This window comes from Ursus americanus, chromosome 7 (assembly GCF_024610735.1).
Source record: "Ursus americanus isolate L20-20 chromosome 7, mUrsAme1.1.p, whole genome shotgun sequence".
Lineage (NCBI taxonomy): Eukaryota > Metazoa > Chordata > Mammalia > Carnivora > Ursidae > Ursus > Ursus americanus.
Genome location: NC_142133.1, coordinates 43,348,942 through 43,372,095, shown reverse-complemented (window position 1 = coordinate 43,372,095; position 23,154 = coordinate 43,348,942). Strand labels below are relative to the sequence as shown.

General features: G+C 39.6%; 1 protein-coding gene across 1 annotated transcript in view; it reads right to left on the bottom strand.

Annotated features, from left to right (window-relative positions):
* CTNNA2 (catenin alpha 2) overlaps nucleotides 1-23,154 on the bottom strand; it is a 1,091,309-nt gene that overhangs the window by 741,313 nt on the left and 326,842 nt on the right. The window contains exon 4 of the mRNA XM_087863625.1: nucleotides 11,121-11,287. Coding sequence (XP_087719751.1) covers nucleotides 11,121-11,287 — 167 coding nt within the window. The remainder of the gene's footprint in view (nucleotides 1-11,120; nucleotides 11,288-23,154) is intronic.

Here is a 23,154-nt window from a genome sequence, read left to right as displayed (position 1 = left end):
AATTAGTGAATTGAAGGATGGGATGGTAGAAGACAACATTGAAACAGAAACTTGGCTCAAAAAAATCCAATCTCAAGAATGTAGATTACGGGAGATTACTGACTCAATGAAACGTTCCAATGTCAGAATCATCGGCATCCCCGAGGGGGTGGAGAAAGAGAGAGGTCTAGAAGAGATATTTGAACAAATTGTAGCTGAAAACTTCCCTAATCTAGCAAAGGAAACAAGCATTCATGTCCAAGAGGCAGAGAGGACCCCTCCCAAGGTCAACCACATCATGTCTTACTGCAATTCGCAAATATTAGATCCAAGGATACAGTATTGAAAGTGGCCAGGGCAAAGAAATTTCTCACAGAGGCAAAAATATCAGAATAACGTCAGACCTGGAATGAGAGGAAGGGTTGGCAGGATATTTTTAAGGCTCTATCCAAGAAAAACATGCAGCCAAGGATCCTTTATCCAAGAAGGCTGTCATTCAGAATTGATGGAAAGATAAGGACCTTCCAGGATTGGCAGAAACTGACCAAATTCATAACCACAAAACCAGCCCTACAGGAGATATTAAGGGGGGGTTCTATAAAAGTAAAAAGGCCCCAAGAGTGATACAGAACAGAAATTTACAATCTATACAAAGATTTTACAGGCAACATGACATCATTAAAATCATATCTCTCAATAATCACTCTCAATGTGAATGGCCTAAATACTCCCACAAAACATCACAGGATTGCAGATTGGATAAAAAGACATGACCCATCCATTTGCTGTCTACAAGAGACTCATCTTGAACCTAAAGATACATCCAGACTGAAAGTGAAGGGATGGAAAATCATTTTTCATGCCAATGGACCTCAAAAGAAAGCTGGGGTAGAAAGTCTCTTATCAGACTGATTAGATTTTAAACTAACAACTGTAGTTAGAGATACAGAAGGACACTATATTATTCTGAAAGGATGTATCCAACAAGTGGATATGACAATTATAAATATCTATGCCCCCAACAGGGAAGCAGCAAGATACACAAGCCAACTCTTAACCAGAATAAAGAGACATATAGATTAAAATACGTTAATAGTAGGGGACCTCAACACTCCACTATCAGCAATAGACAGATCACCTAAGCAGAAAATCAACAAAGAAACAAGAACTTTTTTTTTTAAATGATTTTTTATTATATTATGTTAGTCACCATACAGTACATCCCTGGTTTCCGATGTAAGGCTTGATGATTCATTAGTTGTGTATAACACCCAGTGCACCATGCAATACGTGCCCTCCTTACTACCCATCACCGGTCTATCCCATTCCCCCACCCCCCCTCCCCTCTGAGGCCCTCAGTTTGTTTCTCAGAGTCCACAGTCTCTCATGTTTCATTCCCCCTTCTGATTACCCCCCCCTTTCTTTATCCCTTTCTTCCCCTACCGATCATCCTAGTTCTTATGTTCCATAGATGAGAGAAATCATATGATAGTTGTCTTTCTCTGCTTGACTTATTTCACTTAGCATTATTTCCTCCAGTGCCGTCCATGTTGTAGCAAATGTTGAGAACTCATTCTTTCTGATAGCTGAGTAATATTCCATTGTATATATGGACCACAACTTCTTAATCCAGTCATCTATTGAAGGGCATCTCAGCTCCTTCCACGATTTAGCTATTGTGGACATTGCTGCTATAAACATTGGGGTGCATATGGCCCTTCTCTTCACTACGTCTGTATCTTTGGGGTAAACACCCAATAGCACAATGGCTGGATCATAGGGTAGCTCAATTTTTAACTTTTTAAGGGACCTCCACACTGTTTTCCAGAGTAGCTGTACCAACTTGCATTCCCACCAACAATGTAGGAGGGATCCCCTTTCTCCACATCCTCTCCAACAATTGTTGTTTCTTGTGGGACTTCATCAAGATAAAAAGCTTCTGCACAGCCAAAGAAACAGTCAAAAAAACTAAGAGGCAGCCCACAGAATGGGAGAAGATATTTGGAAATGACACTACAGATAAAAGACTGGTATCCAAGATCTACAAAGAACTTTTCAAACTCGAAACACGAGAAACAAATAATCAAATCAAAAAATGGTCAGAAGATATGAACAGACACTTTTCCAATGAAGACATACAAATGGCTAACAGACACTTGAAAAAATGTTCAAAATCATTAGCCATCAGGGAAATTCAAATCAAAACCACACTGAGATACCACCTTACACCAATTAGAATGGCAAAAATGGACAAGGCAGGAAACAACAAATGTTGGAGAGGATGTGGAGAAAGGGGATCCCTCTTACATTGTTAGTGGGAATGCAAGTCAGTACAGCCACCTTGGAAAACAGTGTGGAGGTCCCTTAACTAGTTAAAAATTGAGCTACCCTATGATCCAGCCATTGCACTACTGGGTATTTACCCCAAAGATACAGACGTAGTGAAGAGAAGGGCAATATGCACCCCAATGTTCATAGTAGCATTATCCACAATAGCTAAATCATGGGAGGAACCGAGATGCCCTTCAACAGATGACTGGATTAAGAAGTTGTGGTCCATATATACAATGGAATATTACTCAGCCATCAAAAAGAACAAGTTCTCAACATTTGCTGCAACATGGACGGCACTGGAGGAGATAATGCTAAGTGAAATAAGTCAAGCAGAGAAAGACAATTATCATATGGTTTCACTCATTCATGGAACATAAGAAGTAGGAAGAACATTAGGAGAAGAAAGGGAAGAAGAAAGGGGGGGTAAACAGAAGGGGGAAAGAACCATGAGAGACTATGGACTTTGGGAAACAAACTGAGGGCTTCAGAGGGGAGGGGGTTGAGGGAATGGGATGGGTAGTAAGGAGGGCACGTATTGCATGGTGCACTGGGTGTTATACACAAGTAATGAATCATGGAACTTTACATCATAAACTAGGGATGTACTGTATGGGGACTGACATAATAAAAAATTATTATAACAAAATAAAAATAAATTGCTAAAAAAAAGAGTCAAAGAGCTAGAAAAGAGATTAAAGCTTCTTCCTTCATTAGTGGATTTAGATATTATTTTCAGAGCTTGTCACTTAAAACTCTTAAAATCTTGGTCTTACAGAGCTTGTTCAAAATAGCCTCGACCCCCATTCCTAAAGCAGGCCTGCCTGCCAGCCTCCAGCTGTGTCAAATCGTTTGAGATCAACTCTTTAAATCTGTCTCCAGTTCTCTGGATTGGAATTTCACTTATTTACTTCCATACACAAAAAAATAGTCTGTGAATTCATTCAGTCATTCCGTACTTGTTAAGCAGCTACTAGGAGCCAGGCACGCATATGGGGATGGGGGTAGTGCTGCACTGAGAGTCTAATCCCTCCCCTCCCAGACTGTGTGATCTGGTTCTCCCACTAACATTTACCGTCCATACCAGGGCTATAAATCGTTGGCATAACAATCCTAAATTCCACTGGGGCACACTGACCTCATTCCAGGGTCCTACCGGGCATATCGAGTTCATTGTATTTTAAGTGACATCGATGAAACTATTCAGTAAGTCATATATAACTCTATTATTAGGATCTGGTTTTATGGCTAAATTAAAAATTTTATCTTGGGGGCACCTGGGTGGCTCAGTTGGTTAAGCGCCCTCTGACTCTTGATCTCAGCTCAGGTCTTGATCTCAGGGTAGTGAGTTCAAGCCCCACAACGGGCTCCATGCTGGGCATGGAGCCTACCTAAAAAAAATTTTTTTTTTTCAAATATCTTGGAAATAGTAGTTGGCCAAGTAAATACATGAGTGGATGTAAAATTGTACTTCTCATTACTTTACTTGTTTAGCCATGTACTCTGGTTTGACCACTGTTATCCCAGCATCATTATATTTTATGTCTCTGCCTTCTAAAGCTGGCCTTCTTGATTAAATATTCTCTTTCCTTGATAAGCTGCCCCTCCTGATTAAATTTTGTTTTCTTGTTAACAAGAAAATGATTTCATCAGAAAGCAGGAATGATTAAATGCTAGTGTCATGTATTCTTTAGGTGTCATGTTTTATGAAGCACAACAGTAATATAGCTTATATTTCCGAAGTTATTTTCAGCTGGTGCAAGAAAAATGACACTATTCAGTGTCACCGAGTACTTATGAGATGTAGCAGACACTGTTCTAAATGGCTTACATATACCTAATTTTGTCCCAGAAAACAGCCCTTTGCAGTTGATAGTTTTCCTATTTTTACTTTACAGAGGAGACACTGAGGTCAAAGCAGTTACGCAAGCTTCCAAAAAGGCCTCACAGCAAGTGAGTGTGAGAGCCTGGGTCTAAACTAAGGTAGTTTGCTCCGGAGTTCATGCTTTCAACTCCGCAGCTCTGCTGCATCAGCTTCCCAGAAAAAGATAGGTTTATAAAGGTTTTGGATTATATTGATCAGCTGATTATGAATATCCACTAGGAACCTTGTCCCATCTGATCAGTCTCTGGGTTCTAGCCATTCCACCTTTTTAATATCTTTAAAACTAACCTCCTTTTCACAGTACACACTGCCATTGCCTTTGCCCAGCCTCTTTTATTCATTGGCCTGGATAATCTCAATGGTCTCTTCATCTGTCTCCTTATTTAGACTCACCCCTCTTCCAATTCTTTCTCCACATCACTAGCAGAATTATTTATCTAAATCTTGAATCTGACTCCAATGCTTAGACGTACTCGATGGCTCCCCACAATCCACAGGTAGAGTCCAACCGAATCATCACGTTCTCTGAGGAACATGTGTCTCCCTGTCCAACTCTGTTAGCGCCTTTCTCCACCTTGCCCTCTACGCTCCAACAACACAGAATCAATTATTACATTGAGGACACCCCAAGTCCCTCCTCTTACTCTCATGCCTTTGTTCTTTCCCTTGGTTTGTGAAGTTCTCTGTAGCTGAAGTCTGTTGTCTGACCTGAATCCATCTCCTTTCTTAAGGCAATGAGCATCCCTTTTGCTATTCAGTAAATTCTCTTTCACTGAGCTAGTTATCAAATCCAAATTCACACACTGGCCTACTCTGTCTAAACATGGCTAGGCCCTTGAAATATTATTCCTTTCCCACTTGGCCTGATGTTAAGCCTCATTACTAGAGACTGCTGGGTGGCAACCAAGGTGGAAAAGGTCTTGTTTCTTGGTTCGGGTATGCTCCCTCCACAGGTTCTGCAGCAGAGGTAGCCTCTCCAGCACCAGGTGGCCAGCAGCTACCCTTAGCATGGTCTGCCCTGGATGATGCTATAGTGGAATGCCCCCAGTGAGACCCCTCTTGATGAGCATTTTTCTTTGACACCCTAAGGGCAGATTTCCAGCAAGTTCCATTAGCTTGGGTGGCACCTCAGTGACTTGTTATAAAGCAAAGTACGAAAATCTATCTTGGCCCTGGCTCAGGGTGGTGGTAGGGGGTCTCCCTGAAGTGCTCTGAGTCCTTGGGGTAGCAGCTGCTCCTAATATTTGTCATGGTCCTTAGAGCTCTCTTCTTGTTACCCAGTCCCTTATGACTCTAATGTGCTATTGCAGTTAAAATTTTTCCATATTAAACTCTCCCTGCTGTAATTAATGTGTAGTTTCAATCTCATTATTGCACAGAATGATACATCCCCCAACTCTTCTGATGGGACTAACTTCTTTCCAGTCACCCTCAACTTTTAGGCCCTAGCTTAGGCTTGAACTTGTGACCCCAGCCTCTCAAATCTGATCCAAGATATTGGTTTTGGGAAAGGCAAATCTCATTCAATATAATGAGACCCAATCCTGAGACCTCCTTCTCCCAGCCACATCACCCTTCCTCATATTATCCTTACATGACCAACACTGATCCCATCATTGGCTTGGGGAATGGTGAGGGAAAGGAGTTAAGTGCTGACCAAATTTTAAAAATCAGCATATCCCATTCCCCATCTAAATAATTAACTCAGAGGTAAGCACCTAACTCATAAGCCAACAGGACTAACAAGACTGTGGAACTTTTATCTGAGCTATTAGGGAAGAGAATTTCCTTTGCTTGCCATCTTTAGTCTAGAAGTGTATAAACTTGAGAATGGTTAGCAGCTATCTTGAGACTGTGAGAAAAGGGCTTACAGAGAAGAATGTCCTTCATGAAGAAAAGGAGATAGGAACCTGGTTCTTGTCACATTTTTTGTGCCTTGATCAAGCCTTGCCTAAAGCTAATTTCCTCTAGACTTCTTAGTTTGGTGAGCCAATATATTCCCTTTTTAAAATACCAAGTTGAGTTGGGTTTCTGTTATTTAAAGTGGAAAACATCCTAATTATATTTTTATTGTAGGTGAGATCAGAGCAATATGCACATTTTCCCAACATGTAGTGCTTTCTTTCTTAATGTCTCCCCCAGTAGCCTATAACGTTTCGAAGGCAGGAGCTGAGACTTACTCACCTTCAAAGTTATCTAAGCACAGTGCCTTGTATAGACTAGGCATCCAATAAGTACTTCTTAAAAGGATAACTGAATACATAAATAAATTCCAAACAACCCAGCTATATGAAGTTAGTGCCACGATAGCTCCGACAGAAAAGATATGCTAAGGGGCACCTGAGTGGCTCAGTCGGTTAAGTGTCTGACTCTTGATCTTGGCTCAGATCATGATCTCGGGTCTCGGGATTGAGCCCCGCATCTGGCTCCATGCTCAGTGGGGAGTCTGATTGAGGATTTCTCTTCCCTTCCCTCTGCCCTTCCCCCTGCACACACTCTTTCTTTCTCAAATAAATCTTTAATTAAGAAAAAAGATATGCTAAGAACGTGGGCAATACTTTCTATCTTAATAATCAGAGACAAGGCTATTTTACATCAATTAACTGCTGTTCTTCAAACACCAGAGCTACATTAGAGCTGTAGGACTAAACAGGCAACTATTGAGAAATAATCCATTACTGAGGACACACAACACTATTTTAGGCTAATGTCACAAAAAGCACAGGTAATATTAAAGTCAGCCTCATCAATGTCTCCCAAGCAAGGGGATAGCAGCATTAGATCTGGCCCCTGATGGCTCTGAAAGTAATCTGACTTCTCTGGGAAACTGCTTATGGGGTTGTTGTTTTTCTATTTTGCCATTCCACTTTCTAGAGAGAAATTCTGAGATGATCAAGAATATCGTAATTCCAGGACCTACCCTGAGGATAGAAAAAAGGGGGTGGCTTTCTCTAACACATACATGTCAAGATGAGTTTGTGTGTGTAATGCCATCGCCAATGCTAAGAATTGACAATACATTCTGATTACATTAACTCAGAGTCTAAGGAAAATAAATATCCCTCTTCATGATAATCGATTGCAATGCAGGATTCCTTGAAAAGTCTAAAATGCCACATATCAACCTAACATACTGACAATGTCAACTGATTGCAGGATATATCAGATGACTGGCTAGGGAATCACTCACCAGCAACTTCAACAAGGAAAGTGATTATAATTCAGTATTTTTTAATGATGTCTGATGTGCAAATGATTACTTTAGCTCTGCTCAGGAACATCAAATTTCCACCTGGGTGATAACCCACCTTTGAACTATATGTCACCCACTATTCCATCATTATCATCCTGAATTCAAAACAGGTACAGTAGCAAAAACCTTTGGCAGTCATGAGAATCCTTAACATGTTTAAAAAAGAGCTCAACATTAAAGCCCACACAAATACTTGCATAACCAAACAAGGAGCTTCATATGGGCAACTAGAATATTTGTATGTCACGTGAAAAGACAGCTCTTTAGCAGTCATGTAAACATAAGTTTCCGAAAATAATTTCAAGGTAGCAGATGCAAAGACCTATACCATGCCAATTCACACCATCTCCACAGATACCCTAATTCTTTACTCATTTTTACAGTGTGAATTATATTTGCTCCTGACTACTTGATTTGCTGGCAATTACTCATTGGGGTGCAGGGCAGAGAACGAAAGCAGGTATTTCAGGAGAATAAACTCACTATCCTTCATCTATTCAGTGAATTATTGATGGAAAAACATGAATATAAGTTTCTGATAAGGCAATTCCATCTGTGTTCCTGTATGTTATTCAGAAATGAGAAAAAAATCATGATCTGGAAAGAAGAGCAATAAAAATTTGGCATATGGCCTAAGAGATAAAAACTAAAATGCATAATGCTTAAACGTAAAAAGGTTACCACGGCAGGACGCTGCAGACTCATGGAGGGTATTACTCAAGCATCTGAACCAAAAGAACACGGAACCACTACTTTTATGGAAAATCACCTGTCACTCTTTTTTCTTACCAATTTTTGTTTGTGGTAAGGAAACCACCATTTTTTATCTGGAAAAAGCCCTAAAAAAGGTGTAGATGACCATTTCTAACCCGCCCCATCCAAACACATAAGGATAATTTCTGCATATGAGTTAAAGACAAACAGATGCTTGCAGACGACACTTGCTTGTTCATGAGAGAATGCACTTCAACGGAAAAGAACGGAAAGCTAAAGCAGAATTATATACCATGTTCATTTGTAATGGCTTGTTGACACACTGTGGGCGTTTTTTTCTGAGGGGGTGCGCGGAGCAATAGCCCCATGATATGAAAGCCTGACTGACCTGAACCCACAGTGTGAGACCGGCCACAGCCTGAGTGCAGTGGCCGCCCGGGCACTGCAGTTCCTACTCGCTCCACAAGAGGGCAACATCCCACCGCTGCTGCTCTCCACAGAGCCTGCGCTCCAGGCAGAACAAATGTGTTATTTAGTCTACGATCATTTTTAATTCTACTACTGACAGTCTGACAGGACTACTTAATATTGCTGGGTTGACCTTTCCGTGATTTTGTGCTAAACCCTTTTTTTTTTTTTTTTAAACTTCCCTTAATCTGCTGTGTCGGGAAGAGAATACAATTGACTCCCCAGAACGGCGGGCCGCGGTGATATGATCAGCTGACAGCAGTGGTCAAAACAAGTGGGTAGAAAGGCAGGATTACAGGCGGGAACGGTGTTGCACCTCACATGGCATCCTGGACTCACGGGGAGCCCTCTCTGCTCGTGGGCAGCTCGGGGAGAAGAGTCAGCCTGTCATCACTAAATAGGAATGGCTGAAAGAGGCCTTCCGTGGCACCACACAATAACATATGGGATGTAAAGTTAATTTCTTTAGGTTCAGTCCTTTCTCCCCTGGGAAAGGAAGATTGTCCATCTGGGGAAAGATCTTTCTGAGAATGTGGCCTTTGAAGACTAAGCATGATGTAAGGGAAAGATAACAAAACTACTTCTCCCACACACTAGAGAACAAAGTAATTTGTTTGCTTAAAAGATGCATATAGAACACTTGAAACCTCGGGAATGACAGCCACCAGTGCAGTCAACGGGTTCCAGGGATCTGAAAATAGCAACATGGCTGTCATTTACCACACACTTACTTTGCACCAAACTCTGTGAGAAGTGCTGCATAGGAATTGCACCCATTTTAAATCTCTCACAACCCTGAGGGCTATACTGCCATTAGTCCCATATTAACAGATAAAGCATCTGATATGTAAGGAGGTTATGTGGTGGATGACGACACAGGTTGGCAAGTGGACATCAAACCAATATTAAAGTTAATCTTATTCCAGTAGCTAAATCCTGGAATCATATATGTGTCATGTATGAGTCAATACTATAGCAAATCATAACGTTTTACTGTTTCCCTTGATAACCTCTGAAATAGGTAAAGTCTCTCCCATACTGCTCACCTCATCCAAACCGCAAGAGCCTTTCCTGGATTTTCCAGGCCTGTTCTCAGAAAAATCTGAGAGGAAACTCCCAAGCAGGTTCTGCTTTGTGCCCTTGGCTCCTCACGTGCCCTTACAGAAACCAAGAAGAGCTGCACCCTGCTCTGTGGCATCTGACCATGGAACTCACGCTGCATGTGTTGGAAGTGGAGAGGTTTAATAATATCAAGGAGTTTATACACAACTTAGAATCATGGCTTTTTTATTGGGGCCAGCTCAGGTGCTACCCAAGCCTTTTTGACAGAGAACCACTTGTTGTTTTATAAATTTCTTGAATTCCCCAATAGAACAAATCAGATGGAAGGTGAGGTGAGAGTGGGCACTCATTACTCATTTCCTTATCTCACTTGCCCCCTGACTGTTCATTTCACTGACAAAGAAAGTAAGACCTCGAGGGTTGCGTAATAGGGAAAATAAGCCAGTAATGGCCACAGCTAGGGGAACGAAACCAGCAATAGGTTGATTCCCAAAAAAAAGAAAACCCATGGTTCACATTCCTCATCTAAGGACCCTGAGATCAGTCCAAGATTGGTGTCAAATGTCCAGGAATGAAATTCACTGAGGGCATGGAATAGAAACTCTCTAGGCAGAAGCCATATTCTTAAGCAATTGAGTTACATCATAGTTCAGAGGACTTAGTTCAGAGGACTGATGCCAGTCAGCAACTAGAAAAACAGAGAGAGGCCTAGTTGTCAAGAACTGCAAAGGGTGCCTTGGCCCCTGGTCCAGTAAAATTTGTGACTTAGGGTAGGGATCCAATTCCATTAGGAAACAAAAGAGCTGAAAGAAACCAAGGAACTATGACAAGTGAGGTACTTATAATAGGAGTCTATGGGTTAGTGGGACATGTAAGTGCCCAGTTATGTTAGATGCCAGGGTTGGTGCAACAAGATTGTCCTTAGCCATGAGATGGGTATATAGGGCTCTTTATTGCAAGCCTAAGGTACGTTCAAAGTCCATAATTCTATGAAAGTGCAAGTCTGGAGCAGGTAACGAAATGTAATTTAGCACATGATCCTTATTAAGGTGGGCATAGGTGGTCATTTGGCCAGCTAACCAGAAGAGCTGACCTCCTCTGAATTACCACATGGACCAGCTCTAATCTGAATCTCAAGATAGGACCAAGGCAGGTACACCATGCCCAGCCTCTGCAGGCTAAAAGAATATACTGTTTTGCACTCCAAGAAGTAAGGGGGGGGATCCAAACTCAAGTGAATCCACTACAACTTTCTGAGTAAATTATTGAATATAATTTTAGTATTAGAAAAATTGGGGGTAATACCATTTCGGTGAGTAAGCGAGCCGGTGAGCAGTGAAACATCATTAGTGCAGGTCCGAGCTCCAGAATACAGGGTCAGTATTGCAACCCCTATAAAGCAAGTTTTGATAACTTCCACATACGTACAATTTTCAGATGAGATAAAAGTCTCATGACATCCGCCATGTCCGCCAGGATGAGTAAGCGTGTTACAGCTGAAAGCAAAGCCCTTGCCGCCCGCACCATGGTGCCACGCTTCACCGATGAGCACGGGTCATCAGCAAACTCTGAAGAGGCGATGCGCATTGTCTCACCTGCAAGACAAAGACAGGCGTGTGGGTAGACAGGAAGCTCAGAGGCTAGCAATCATAAAGATCTGTGGATGGATGATGATTGTTCCTATTGCAAAACCCGCCATGAACAGGAGGTCCTCCTGCCACCTCCATCACAGCCCACCTTTCAAGTCAAATGCATCAGTGCACATTAGACAGGGGCTGTGGACAAAATAAGGTGTTCATTTCACACAGAAGTGTGAAATTGTGCTTTAAACATCAATAAGGAATATATTCAATTCAATTTGTCTGATAGTTGAGATGAATTTGCCCTGACCTTAATCGTTCTCACTCTCCATTTCCCTTGGAACCAATGGGATTTACTAGGCAGCTAGTTGAGCTTACTGACAGTTGAGGTACAATGTTAACTGCTCCACAGAGGAATGAAACTAAAACCCTGGCCCCATTAACACTGTATTCTTAATTGAACTAATCAGACAATAATAGACCATAGAGATACCCCAAATGCAGAGTTTTGATACTTTGCTAAGAAGATATTCTCTAATATAGAATTGAACGAATTCAACAAACCCATACTATGTCAGATATTATTAAGCTCCGGAATTACAAAGGTGACTGAGGGCACCCTGGTCTCAAGGAGTTCACAATCTAACAAGGAAACATGATGTAAATACGTACTCATAATATGTATGACTATATACCACAATACACATACGATTCAGGATGTAGACAAAGAAGGGGGAGTGATTTACTTATTTAGTGTGAGGCTGGGAGAAGCCGTCAACTTTGATGGGCGTTGAAGAACGAAGAGGTGTTCACCAGAAAGACGGTGGCGGGAAGAGCACCCTTGGCAGCATGAGCACCGTGCAAGGCTCTGAACGCTGGAGAAGGATACTGAGTGGGAGGAACCATAGTCACATGGGAGGCACAGTGAGGAAGGGGTACAAAGGAGAGGTGGTGGTGTTTGGGAAGCCATGAAAGAGATCTGAACTGGCTCCTCAGCAGGGAGAGAAGTAACATTAATAGATTTTTATTTTGGCTACATTGCATAAAATAAACTGAAGGAGACAAGCTTAGGGCAGAGACACTAGTTATTAGGGCAAATGCATGAGAGTCTGAGAGAAGCAATAATGAGGGCCTGGATGGACCAGGGAAATAGAAACAGGATACAGAAAGGAAGGGAATATTAGTGAGATCTGTATTAGAGAAAGACTGGATTTAGGGACTGATAAGAGGTGAAGACCGGAGAGAAGGTGAGTGGTTGGTGAATATTAAGTATTAGTACAAAAAAAACCAGAAGTGGGAAGCAAAGGGGATTGCTGACTAGGATGACACAGGTCCCCTTTCAGGGGACTGGGTAGCTCCTGGGGGTAGAAAGGCCTGGGAAGCAGCGTAATGAAGCCTCACACAGCAGAGCATATACAGAAGCAATAAAAGCTTTGTCAGTAAACTTGCAGAATAGAAGTTAATATGACCAATTATTTAATTTAGGGTAAAACAATTCATTCAATATTTTATTTATAGAAATGATTATTTCTCATCTGTTAATCAAAACCTAGCCCATTTAAATAACGTCAATTATATCATTGAAAGACTGTGCTTCCTCTAATTTATCCTAAGCTACAAGAGGAAAAAAAAAAAATACCTCTTAGCATTTCACAAGCAGATCAGAATAGAATGTAATTCACTCAATGTTACAGTTATTTAAACCCTCGGAGAGATATTTTTCATGCTTGGAAAATGAAGGTGTGTCAGGAAATGTATTGCACTGTTAGATTTTTAAAAGAAGCTACCATCTACAATAAGCATATTGTATAGCCGACCAGCTTAGTCCCAATGCCTAGACACAAACAAATAGCTTGATATACAACAACATGGGAGAAATATATAACAATTCATGACCATACTGGCACATAGGTGAATCTCCAAGATGTCTGGCCCTTCAGGACTATATAAAGTTTAGGGTAGAGGTTGGCAATTAGGAAATACATATTTAATCCAGGTGTCCCACCCTTGCTACAGGATTACATAAATCTCTTCCCCATCCCCCGAGCTCTGGAAAAAAAGGACTCGTTGTCAGATATCCGTGCTGTGGGGAGAAGACGATCTCATTCTCACTCTGCATAGTGCAATGGGAAAGAACATTCACAATGGTAGGTGAATTAAATGAAATATTGAGAAGGTCACCACAGCTAAAGATGGACATATCTGCATATGGTATTAATGGGTGGAACAGCTGCTGTTGGAATGAATCTACTTAGTCAAGGAAAGGGGAGATTTACTCTACATATAAACCCAGTGAGCTACATGGTTGATCCCAAATTCTGCAAGTTAAATTGGTATACGAGCCATAGTAACAGTAGGTCACTCAGGTAGGGCTACTCTGTAAGCAAAGGGCTTAGGAGGTGAGCTCAGTTGCACCCCTCAGCACGTGGAGGAACCATACCATGCCTAATCAAACTAATATTCAAGGTCAGGTTTTTATATAAAAGGTCAGTATAACGCCACTTAATCCAGATGCTGGCCATTCAGGCAGCAATACTGCTTTAAAGTTAGGAGTAACACACAGCAGCATAGAACTGTCAGGTGGAGCTCATCAACCTGGGGCCCCCACACAGGCACCCCAGAAAGGAACTCTGGAGATGTTTGTGAGAGGGGAGGGGCGGGGAGGAGGATAGAGATTGAGAAAAGGAGAGAGATCCACATGAGAAAATGTGACTCTCAAATGGAAATCTCATGCTAAATTCTGAGATTATTTTTAGATAAATAGAAGATGATTTAATTCAATTTAAATTACAACTAAAAACTCATTTTAAGCAGGTACAAATGATTTCATGTTGTTAAAGATTTTAAAGGAAAAGCAATCTGAAGTCAACTACAACTTTAATGCATTTTATATCCCTGTAGTTTTAAGATTACTGAATTAAAATGGAAATCTATATTATGCAATGATAAGCGAGTTTATCAGGATAAAATTAGCTATTTTCCCAGGGAACTGCTTTTTCTGTAAGAGTAAAATATTTAGCTAAGAAACAGCATGCATGTGTAGGAGATGGAAGGGATCAATGAAGAGGGGATAATAGATCTTCCTGTTTCTTTTATATATACACCATTGTGTTCAATCTCAATTACTTGATATGGACCTAAGCTCAGAGCAGGTCATCCATAGTAAAGTCTTGGGTCTCCTCAAGGCACTTACCACCTTCTGGAAAGAAGAAGAATTAATATCTCCAAATAAGTGACCAAAGGGAAATAATAGCAAGTAATATGCACACAGTGCTTTTATATAAAGGTTTATTATATAAGTACTGTTCTAAAAACTATATAGAGGTATATAAGTCATAGATTAAAAGATAAGTAATCTTCAAAATCACAAAGATCTAGGATCATTACCCTGACTCCACCCCAACCATTACCAAAAATTAGACTCAGTGATTATTCAAGTTTTGTGTTTCAGTCACCTCAACTGCAAAACAGGGGCCAAAATAATGAGGACTGCCATTAGGGTTAAAGGTTAGAGGTGATGCAGTCAAAGCACCCAGCACAAGGCTTTACCCCTACTGGAGGCTTACTCATTACTGTCATTAATATTACTGCTACCACCATCACTGTGGTCCTCTCCATGACAAGATAGCTCATGAACTCTTGGTTAAAGGTTTGGAAGTGCTTTTTGTTGGTTGATTCCACTCCTGCATACACAATAATTTAGAAGCAAGAAAACAGCTGCCCAATAAAAATATTTATTGTTTTAAGGCAGAAAATGACTCCCCTCCCAAACGGTTCCAGTGCTTGGCTTTCAGACTGGTGCTTGTTCTGGTTCTTGTGCTACCGAGGCGGCACTGGGGGATGGACAGATAATTGTGCAAAAGCTTGAGGTAATATCAACTCAAATGCGGAATAACGCAGGATGGTAATAATACATAGAAGAGAGGGATAACATGCAGAGGACAGAGTCTCAGGAGTAGAAAAGTCATTTCAGAAGCAGATTATGAACCAAAATAGCATGAATACCATGTGGTACATCCTTTGAAGGGCGAGCCTGCATGCAACAGAAGCTGTGTTTCAATACTTGAGAAACAAACTATGGGAAAACTGTGAGAAGTGGCGGAAAAGGGAATGATGAAAAGCTAGGTTCAGAGAGTGTTAAGCTGTCTTCCAGAAAGTTCTCTATGTCTATGTGTTTAACCAGCAGTTATCCTATGTAATATATAAAACTGCATATTCTCTTTTGTCTAGTTATTTAAATTCTCCTTAACTACGTAGATTTTTGTCTAATTGCATAAAGTACCTGGCATATAGTGATGGTTCAGTTCTTGATATTTTCCCATTGTAGACTTCCTAGAGAAAACGAGAGATAAAGAGCAAAAAGTTCTAACCCTCTTAGCTATGACTTGTTCCCTTTTCACAATAACCTAGGCTGCCTCAGAACATTTTTCACACATATTTTCCTTGAGGTACAAATCTTAAAAGATCCTGAGAAATGGATCCTCTACAGCAGTGAAGAAAATGCAATATATTTTAAGAGAAGATTAGTGAGGTCTAGTACCTGACCACTGCTTCAAAAATTCTTGGCTAGTTCTGTCCCCCAAACTGTACATCCCCATTGAGCCACACACAGAGACAGCGAAAGAAGAGACACAACAGAATTTTTAAATAATTGAGTGGACGGTGCACATCTTCTGAATGTTTTATCATTTTGATTACATTGTAGAATTTGTAAAGAAATGCAATGGTAAAAAACCACTTACTGCTGTGGTTAGCTCAATTTTGAAGCATGGTGGGAAATATATATCTTCATTTGAGATAAAGCAAATGAAATGCTAAATTGAATGGTCAATGTGAGGAGCATTTCTCTATTTGCTAAATGGGATGCTGCCCAATTCATGAATTGCTTAATAAAGCCAATTAGATCTTCCAATTTAAAAAACAAACAAAACAAACGAACAAATACAAACACCAGGAACAGTCAGTGTAGAGAACACCATGGAAGTTACAAGGTTACCAGAGGAGATCCTGACACTTTACACTATGTCTCTTGGCTCCTTTTTTGAAGACAAAAGTGAGCACTCCCTTGATAAAATTATCCAGAGTTGGCTGGTGTGCAGGAAAGGATGAGCTGAACTAACTGCATGAGTAAACACTGAGGAATAGTCTCCTCTGGGCTTATTCCAGCAGCAAGTAGATGGTGCCCACAAGGTGACTCAGGATTCCTTCCATTTTAAGATTCTATCAGGTTGTGTCTATTCAGACTTAATATCATAACATGTGCTGTCTTCTCTCTTTCCTACTAAGAACAGTCTATTTAGAGCTCATGGTGTGCCACGTTCTGTTTGAAGAGCTTTATACATTATAACTCAATTACTGCTCAAGAGAACCTGATGAAGTAAATACTTGCATTGTCACCATTTACACCTGAGGGAACTGAAGAGAGCAAAGGAAGATTACTTGCCTCAGGTCAAACAGCTGGTGAATGGTGGAGCCAGCATTCAAAGCCATGGTGGCTCTAGGGTCTGTGCTATTAACAACTGTGATTCAGAAGTAACTTTTAAACTGAGGGCCTCAGAGGGGAGGGGGGTGGGGGAATGGGATAGACCAGTGATGGGTAGTAAGGAGGGCACGTATTGCATGGTGCACTGGGTGTTATACACAAGTAATGAATCATGGAACTTTATATCAAAACCTAGGGATGTACTGTGTGGTGACTAACATAATATAATAAAAAATCATTTAAAAAAAAAGAAGTAACTTTTAAGATTCTACTTACTGTATTAAAATTATTTGTTTACATATTTCCTCTGGATCTGTATTAGGAGTTGAGGATTAGTACACTATTTTATTTAGTTAGCAGAGTATTATGAAGAAGAAAGGAAGGAAAAGGATGGAGGGAGGAGGAGAGGAAGAACTAAATAAAGACATTCCTCCAATTATTTCCAGGCTCTACCACTCCCTATTGTCTCTTCTTGGGACTGATTTTTGACTGCCTATGCTGCACACATTTGAGTCTTCAGCCCTTTGCCAAGACTATAAGCTTAGGATACAAAACATAATTGTAGCAAATTTATTTCTTTATTCCTAGCACTTAACCTATATTTGACAGGGTAGAGTTACTCAATGAATGTTGGGCAAAGGACAGCAGGCCTGGCACTTTATGTTTTAAAAAATATCCTGGGGGCCCTGGGTAGCTCAGTCGGTTAAACACCTGACTCTTGATTTTGGCTCAGGTCATGATCTCAGGGTCTTGAGATCAAGCTCTGAGTTGGGCTCTGTGCTCAGCAGGAAGTTGGCTTGAGGTTCTCTCTCTTCCTCCCTCAGCTCACATGCCCACTCTTTTTCCCTGTCTCTCTCTCTCTCAAATAAATAAATAAGTCTTTAAATAAATAAACAAAACATATCCAACTGCTGCTGAAGCAAGAAGAAAGGACAAAATCCTGAATGCTGTGAATTTATCAGGGACATAATATGAATATTTTCTTCCACTTTTTTTTTCCCCCAAGTTGGTCTTGTGAGCTCAGCCAGCAGCAGGGAAGCTGTAAGGTTTGAGAAAGGCAGGCGATAGTGGAAGTTGCAACACCTTTGCTTCTCCTTTGTTTTGCCCACATGAGCATTTGCTATCAACAGGGAAAAAAGTCTTAAAACTTTTTTGGAAACAATCAAGAACTTGAGAGAGGAATGTGTGCATTTCACCCCAGGGTGGTTATGACTCAAATCCGTGATTAGGAGGAAAGGTCGACAATCAGAATTTTTCACTGAGACTCAGAGATGATGAAATCATGTATCTTCTCAAGCAAATTCTGCATTAAAATAAGCTACCTCCTGCAGATCCTGTCACTTCCAGCACCGAGCATCTATAGAAGTGCTGGCACAGTTCATGTCCTTCTGTTACCAGAAGCAAAATAATTTTTGACCTAAATATGCAAACAAAGCCTTATATGCATCTAAATATAGAATATATTTAGATGCTATATGATGCTATATGCTACAATCACATATAATTAATAATAATTATACAGTATATTAATAACTAATATATAATTAATTACAATATTAAACACAATATATGCATACATGTTATATTATTATGCATGTAATGTATATTAATACAGTTAATTATAATATTAAATAATTAAAATTAACATGAATAATATTTATATACATAAAAAGTAGGTACCGTGCAAACTACATTAAAACCATGTAATTACTATAAAATGGGAATTCTGCTTTTTCCTTTATCATTCTACCAAAGGTAGTGGACTCTGGGCTTTTTATCTTTCTTTGTTTTTCCAAGCAACTCTGAGCAAACAAGAAATTACATGGAAAATGACAGAAGGCTGATGGTTCCATTGTCCCTGAACTGATTGTGAGACTGGAGGATTTCTGATCTGGGTAGGACCTCTTTATGCTTGTCTAGCACCTCACTCTTACTTTCCATATAAAGACACAAAAACTAAGTGGCGATTGACCTGTGGGAGGTCAGGTGGCTGGGTGGGGCCAGCTTCCCAGCTAAGTGACATTCTAATCAGGGATAACCCCAAAGTGGTTGGGAGACCAAGAATGGGTAGTGTGACCCAAGCAAACTGAAACTTCTTTCTCACCTAACAAAATCTGAAATAACCACATGGCCTTGTTACAGTCCTGCCTCAGTGGCCAGAACAGCTCCAAAGACAACCATGCATCCGCATTCCGTCTGGCCCAGCGTTTTTTTTTTTTCATGGTGGGGAATTGAGTCTGTTTCAAAGCAATTTTCCCCCATCAAGATATGTTCTGTATGCAAAAGTACTACAAATGCCAGTAATTCATGATTAAGTGTATTGAATGCTATGAGCTATTAAACATTGTTAGAGACAGTAATGTGCCACCCTGCAGAAGGCACAGATCATTAAGCATATAGATTTTAATTATTTCAGCTGTAGCCTTTTCCTGGGTTGGGAGGAGAGGGTATAGGGTAATTTTGCATTGTTGTAGCCAGAAAGATTATCATGCTACAATATGGCACACTTCACAAATGAGACCTTTGCAAGGACCTGTTAAGTATAGCAAGAGCCATATTCCACAAAAATGCGATTAATGTCTTGGGCTCAAAGGCAGTGAAAGACCATAAACTTGGAAACATTAAACAGTGATGTGTTAAGCTTAAGAGAAAAATGGAGTATGGAGGATCAGTATTGAATCCAGTATCACCTGATATTTTTATAAAACAAAGGGAAAAGAAATTGATGAACATGTAAATTTCACTGTACAATGTTTCTAAAATAAGTGTACTATATCAAATATACAATTAAAGAGCCCCTCTTGTAAGTTGGTTGGTAAAGCAAATAAGCAGCTAATAAATTATTTTTTGTGTAAGACCAAAATTTCAATAACCCTGTATATGTAATGCAAGTGTCTGTATAAAAAGCATATTGTGGACTTATTTATATTCTTAAGTCAATAAATGGTTCTATTGATCAGTGTCTTTATTCTCTTACAACCATGACCACAAATCAAAACCCACTGAAATGTCAATAGGCTGATATAGTACCAGGTAGTTGAACTGTGATTTCAAAAGCCTTCAGTGTGATAGGGAAAGAAAGAATACCATAACTGGCATCTAGACTGGACAGCAGAGATATCATGATCATCAAAAATGCCAGCATGCTCCACATTTCAACATGCAAATGTAGAAGACATTTCTGTTTCTTCTTGCTAATTAAGATGCTGTGTAAGGAACTGTAGACTGAGGAGGTGAAGGGAAGGATTTAATGTCCAAATACCAGATTTTAAGAATACCTTAGAGGACATGATGCAGTTTAAATCTCAGCAGATGCAAAATCCAGGTGTGACCTCTAGGACAGAAACCCCTCTGCTTCCCTAAGAAGACATCCAATTTGAGAACCACTCTAATTATTAAAATTATTTTTCAACTACTTGGTCTTTGATACGTTCTTCTGAACTGCACATAAAAATATAACCCCCTCCTCAGTAGGAGAGAGCTTAAGAAAAAAATTTTTAAATGTCCTTTAAAGAGAAAGGAAATGTCAAAACAAACATTCATCAGCCCTTGCCCAAGAACTAATGCTGCATTCAAATTACGAAAAGAACAACTAACATAAATAAATGAACAAACAACTCCCCACAGTTTTCCAAATGTTAAATACCTACTAACTAGTCATTCAAGTCAGGATAATTTGTTTGTACATGACCTTTTAAGCAAATTAATAATGTAAGCATGAAAGGTGTTGCCAATCAGCTTTGGAGGAGATAAACCTGGTTTTTGGCAAGTTGTAAAAACAGTAAGAAAGATAATAATTGATAACTAGTCACTCTGACATATTTCGGGATCTGAATTACTACATATATTTGAAAGATACTGAATATAAGTTCATTGGTGGAGCCCAACTCATCAATTTCAGAGGGAAGAAGACAAGCCTCGAGAAACTTAATGGCTTGCTCAAGGTCACACAGTGCACTCGGGGCAGAGTCCAGACCAGTAGCTGGATCTCTTGACTCTGAGTTTGGATTCACTGCAATTTACTACTGTGGTATATTTCTTTAGAAGCATTCTGTTTTTCATAGGGTTTCAAAAATTCACATCCTCAGGTTAGTCCATATAATTTAAGCCTTTTTATACCACTTTGGATGTCTTGATACTATGCTTATGTGCAAATATATCTTTAAGTTTCCAGTTTCAATTTTGAGGTACCTCAAAATTGTCATTAGTACAATTAAATAATACTTGCATCACTGATTTCATATCAGCTAAAATATAAACACAAAGAAAAGCAAATGGGAAGTATAAAAAAGGCACATTCTATAATTTGTATCTTACAGGCTACAGCAAAATAAACTATGCTTAAATTGCTGTACTGTCAAATAACAAACCAACTTCACTTTTCTAAAGTAGTCTCTGGCTAAACAAAGCACAGGAACAATCCTCATAATGAGAAAAGTAGATTAAGGATAGAAAACTAGCACGCATTTCCAAATTAGAAGTCAAACAAACAAGGTTCCAAGTAACTGGTATTATGAATCTGGTAAAAAGTAAAAACTATAAATTTTAAATCTGCTATAAAATTAAAGCTCAATTAAAATATATTTTAAAATACAACACGAAGAAAACTGATTGTCTTCACTGGTTTGCAGATGAAAAAACAGAATAATCAGATTCTAGGATTTAAACAGCAGTCTTTGCTTTAATTGCTGAACTGCCATTGATTCTCCAGTCATCACAGAGACATGGCAGTCTGTTAAATGTGATTGTAGCCATGAGTCTTCTTTACTAAACTGACAGGAGGCACCCATGTCACCATCATTCTGGTTCCTATATTAAGAGGGCTCAAGGAAGAAACCACATCTAAATCAACATCAGTCTATCAATGGTAATAAAACACCCTTAACAAAAATATATTTGTTCAGCAGGATCCAGCAATAGGTAATGAACAAAATTGATTTAAAGTAACTCAAAATCTTAAATTAAAAAAAAAAAAAAAACAAACCCCAAAACCCCCAAACAAAACAAAAACAAATTGCCAAAATGTGCTAATCAAAGCTTTCTTCACTTCTGTGATCAATAGCTTGTCACTAAGGTCATAGCGGTCTCAGACAGACTTCTCTCTTTCCAACTCAAAAGTACTTTTTTAAAGTAAGTGAAATAAGGTTATAACACACCCAACAGGGTGGCATGCAGCCTTAAGGGTGAGGGAAGTTTGGGGGACTAGATAGAGGAATGTGACAGTCCTGTCCATACTGCCTTAGTTGGCAGGGTTGATTATATGATTATACCTGTAAATGTGTGTTTGTGTACAAAGTATACAAAGAATTATATATCATTTCATTCATCTTTTTTATTCATTTAACAAACATTTATTCAGTACCTGCTCTGTGGTAGGCACTTGCCAGGTTTCTAGATATTCAAGATGAAATCACAATTCCTGCCCTCTACTTACTTGCAATCTGATTTTTTTCTGAACTAACGAGGATCATCTGTATAACATCTGCAGAAAAATGCCCACTGAGTGGGCATTTGAAAATACAAGAAAGAAGAAGCTTCATTTTAGGGAGTTGGGAAACGTGAGTGTATAGAGGATGCTTAGTCAACTATAATAATAAGTAAAGATGGCCAAAAAGTACTTGTGTATGTGCATATATATCGATGCTTCTGTATGTCTGTCTACCTGTCTCTCCATCCATCCACCCATCTACCCATCCATGTATCTATCTATATGTGTGAGAGAGAAATTAAGTTTTTCTTTCTCTATCCCTCCAATGCGTAGCTTTTAGCCCTAAAATCTAAGAGCTGGCAGAGACCAGCCACTCACTGCCAGTGTCCTCCCCCAAATCCCTGCTAGAGCACTAAAGAACAAAGAGTGTAGATGAGAATGACTCGGATAAATGCATTCGTCATCATTAATTAATTCACTGTCCCCAGATTGAGCAGGCTGGGTCAACAGTAAGATTTCAGGGCCTTTTTAACTCTTAACATCAAGCCCTAAACGAAAAGTGGGCTTGAGGGGTTTAAAACTCCTTTCTCCTGGGCTGATTCAGTTTTCGACTAAGATTTGCAAAGGAAAGAAACCCCATCTTATCATATCAGTTTCATGAAACTGGAGGATATAGTAGAAAGAGAAATGAAAGAATGAAGATTATAGGAAGTCAGTGAATTTTAATCTTTTCTCTCCTTCCACTGGAAACAAGATCCACCAACTTAGTCAAAATAATGTAGGGTATGCAAAACGAAAGGAAATATAGGGCATTTTTTTAAAATGATTTTTTATTTATAGGGCATTTTTTTAAGTATGCTAGTTATATTTTTCAAATAATATGCTCAATACTTTTTCTTCAACCTCCAGCCACTATTTTTTTTAACATTTATTTATTTGAGAGAGAAAGAGGGTGCATGTACACTTGAGTAG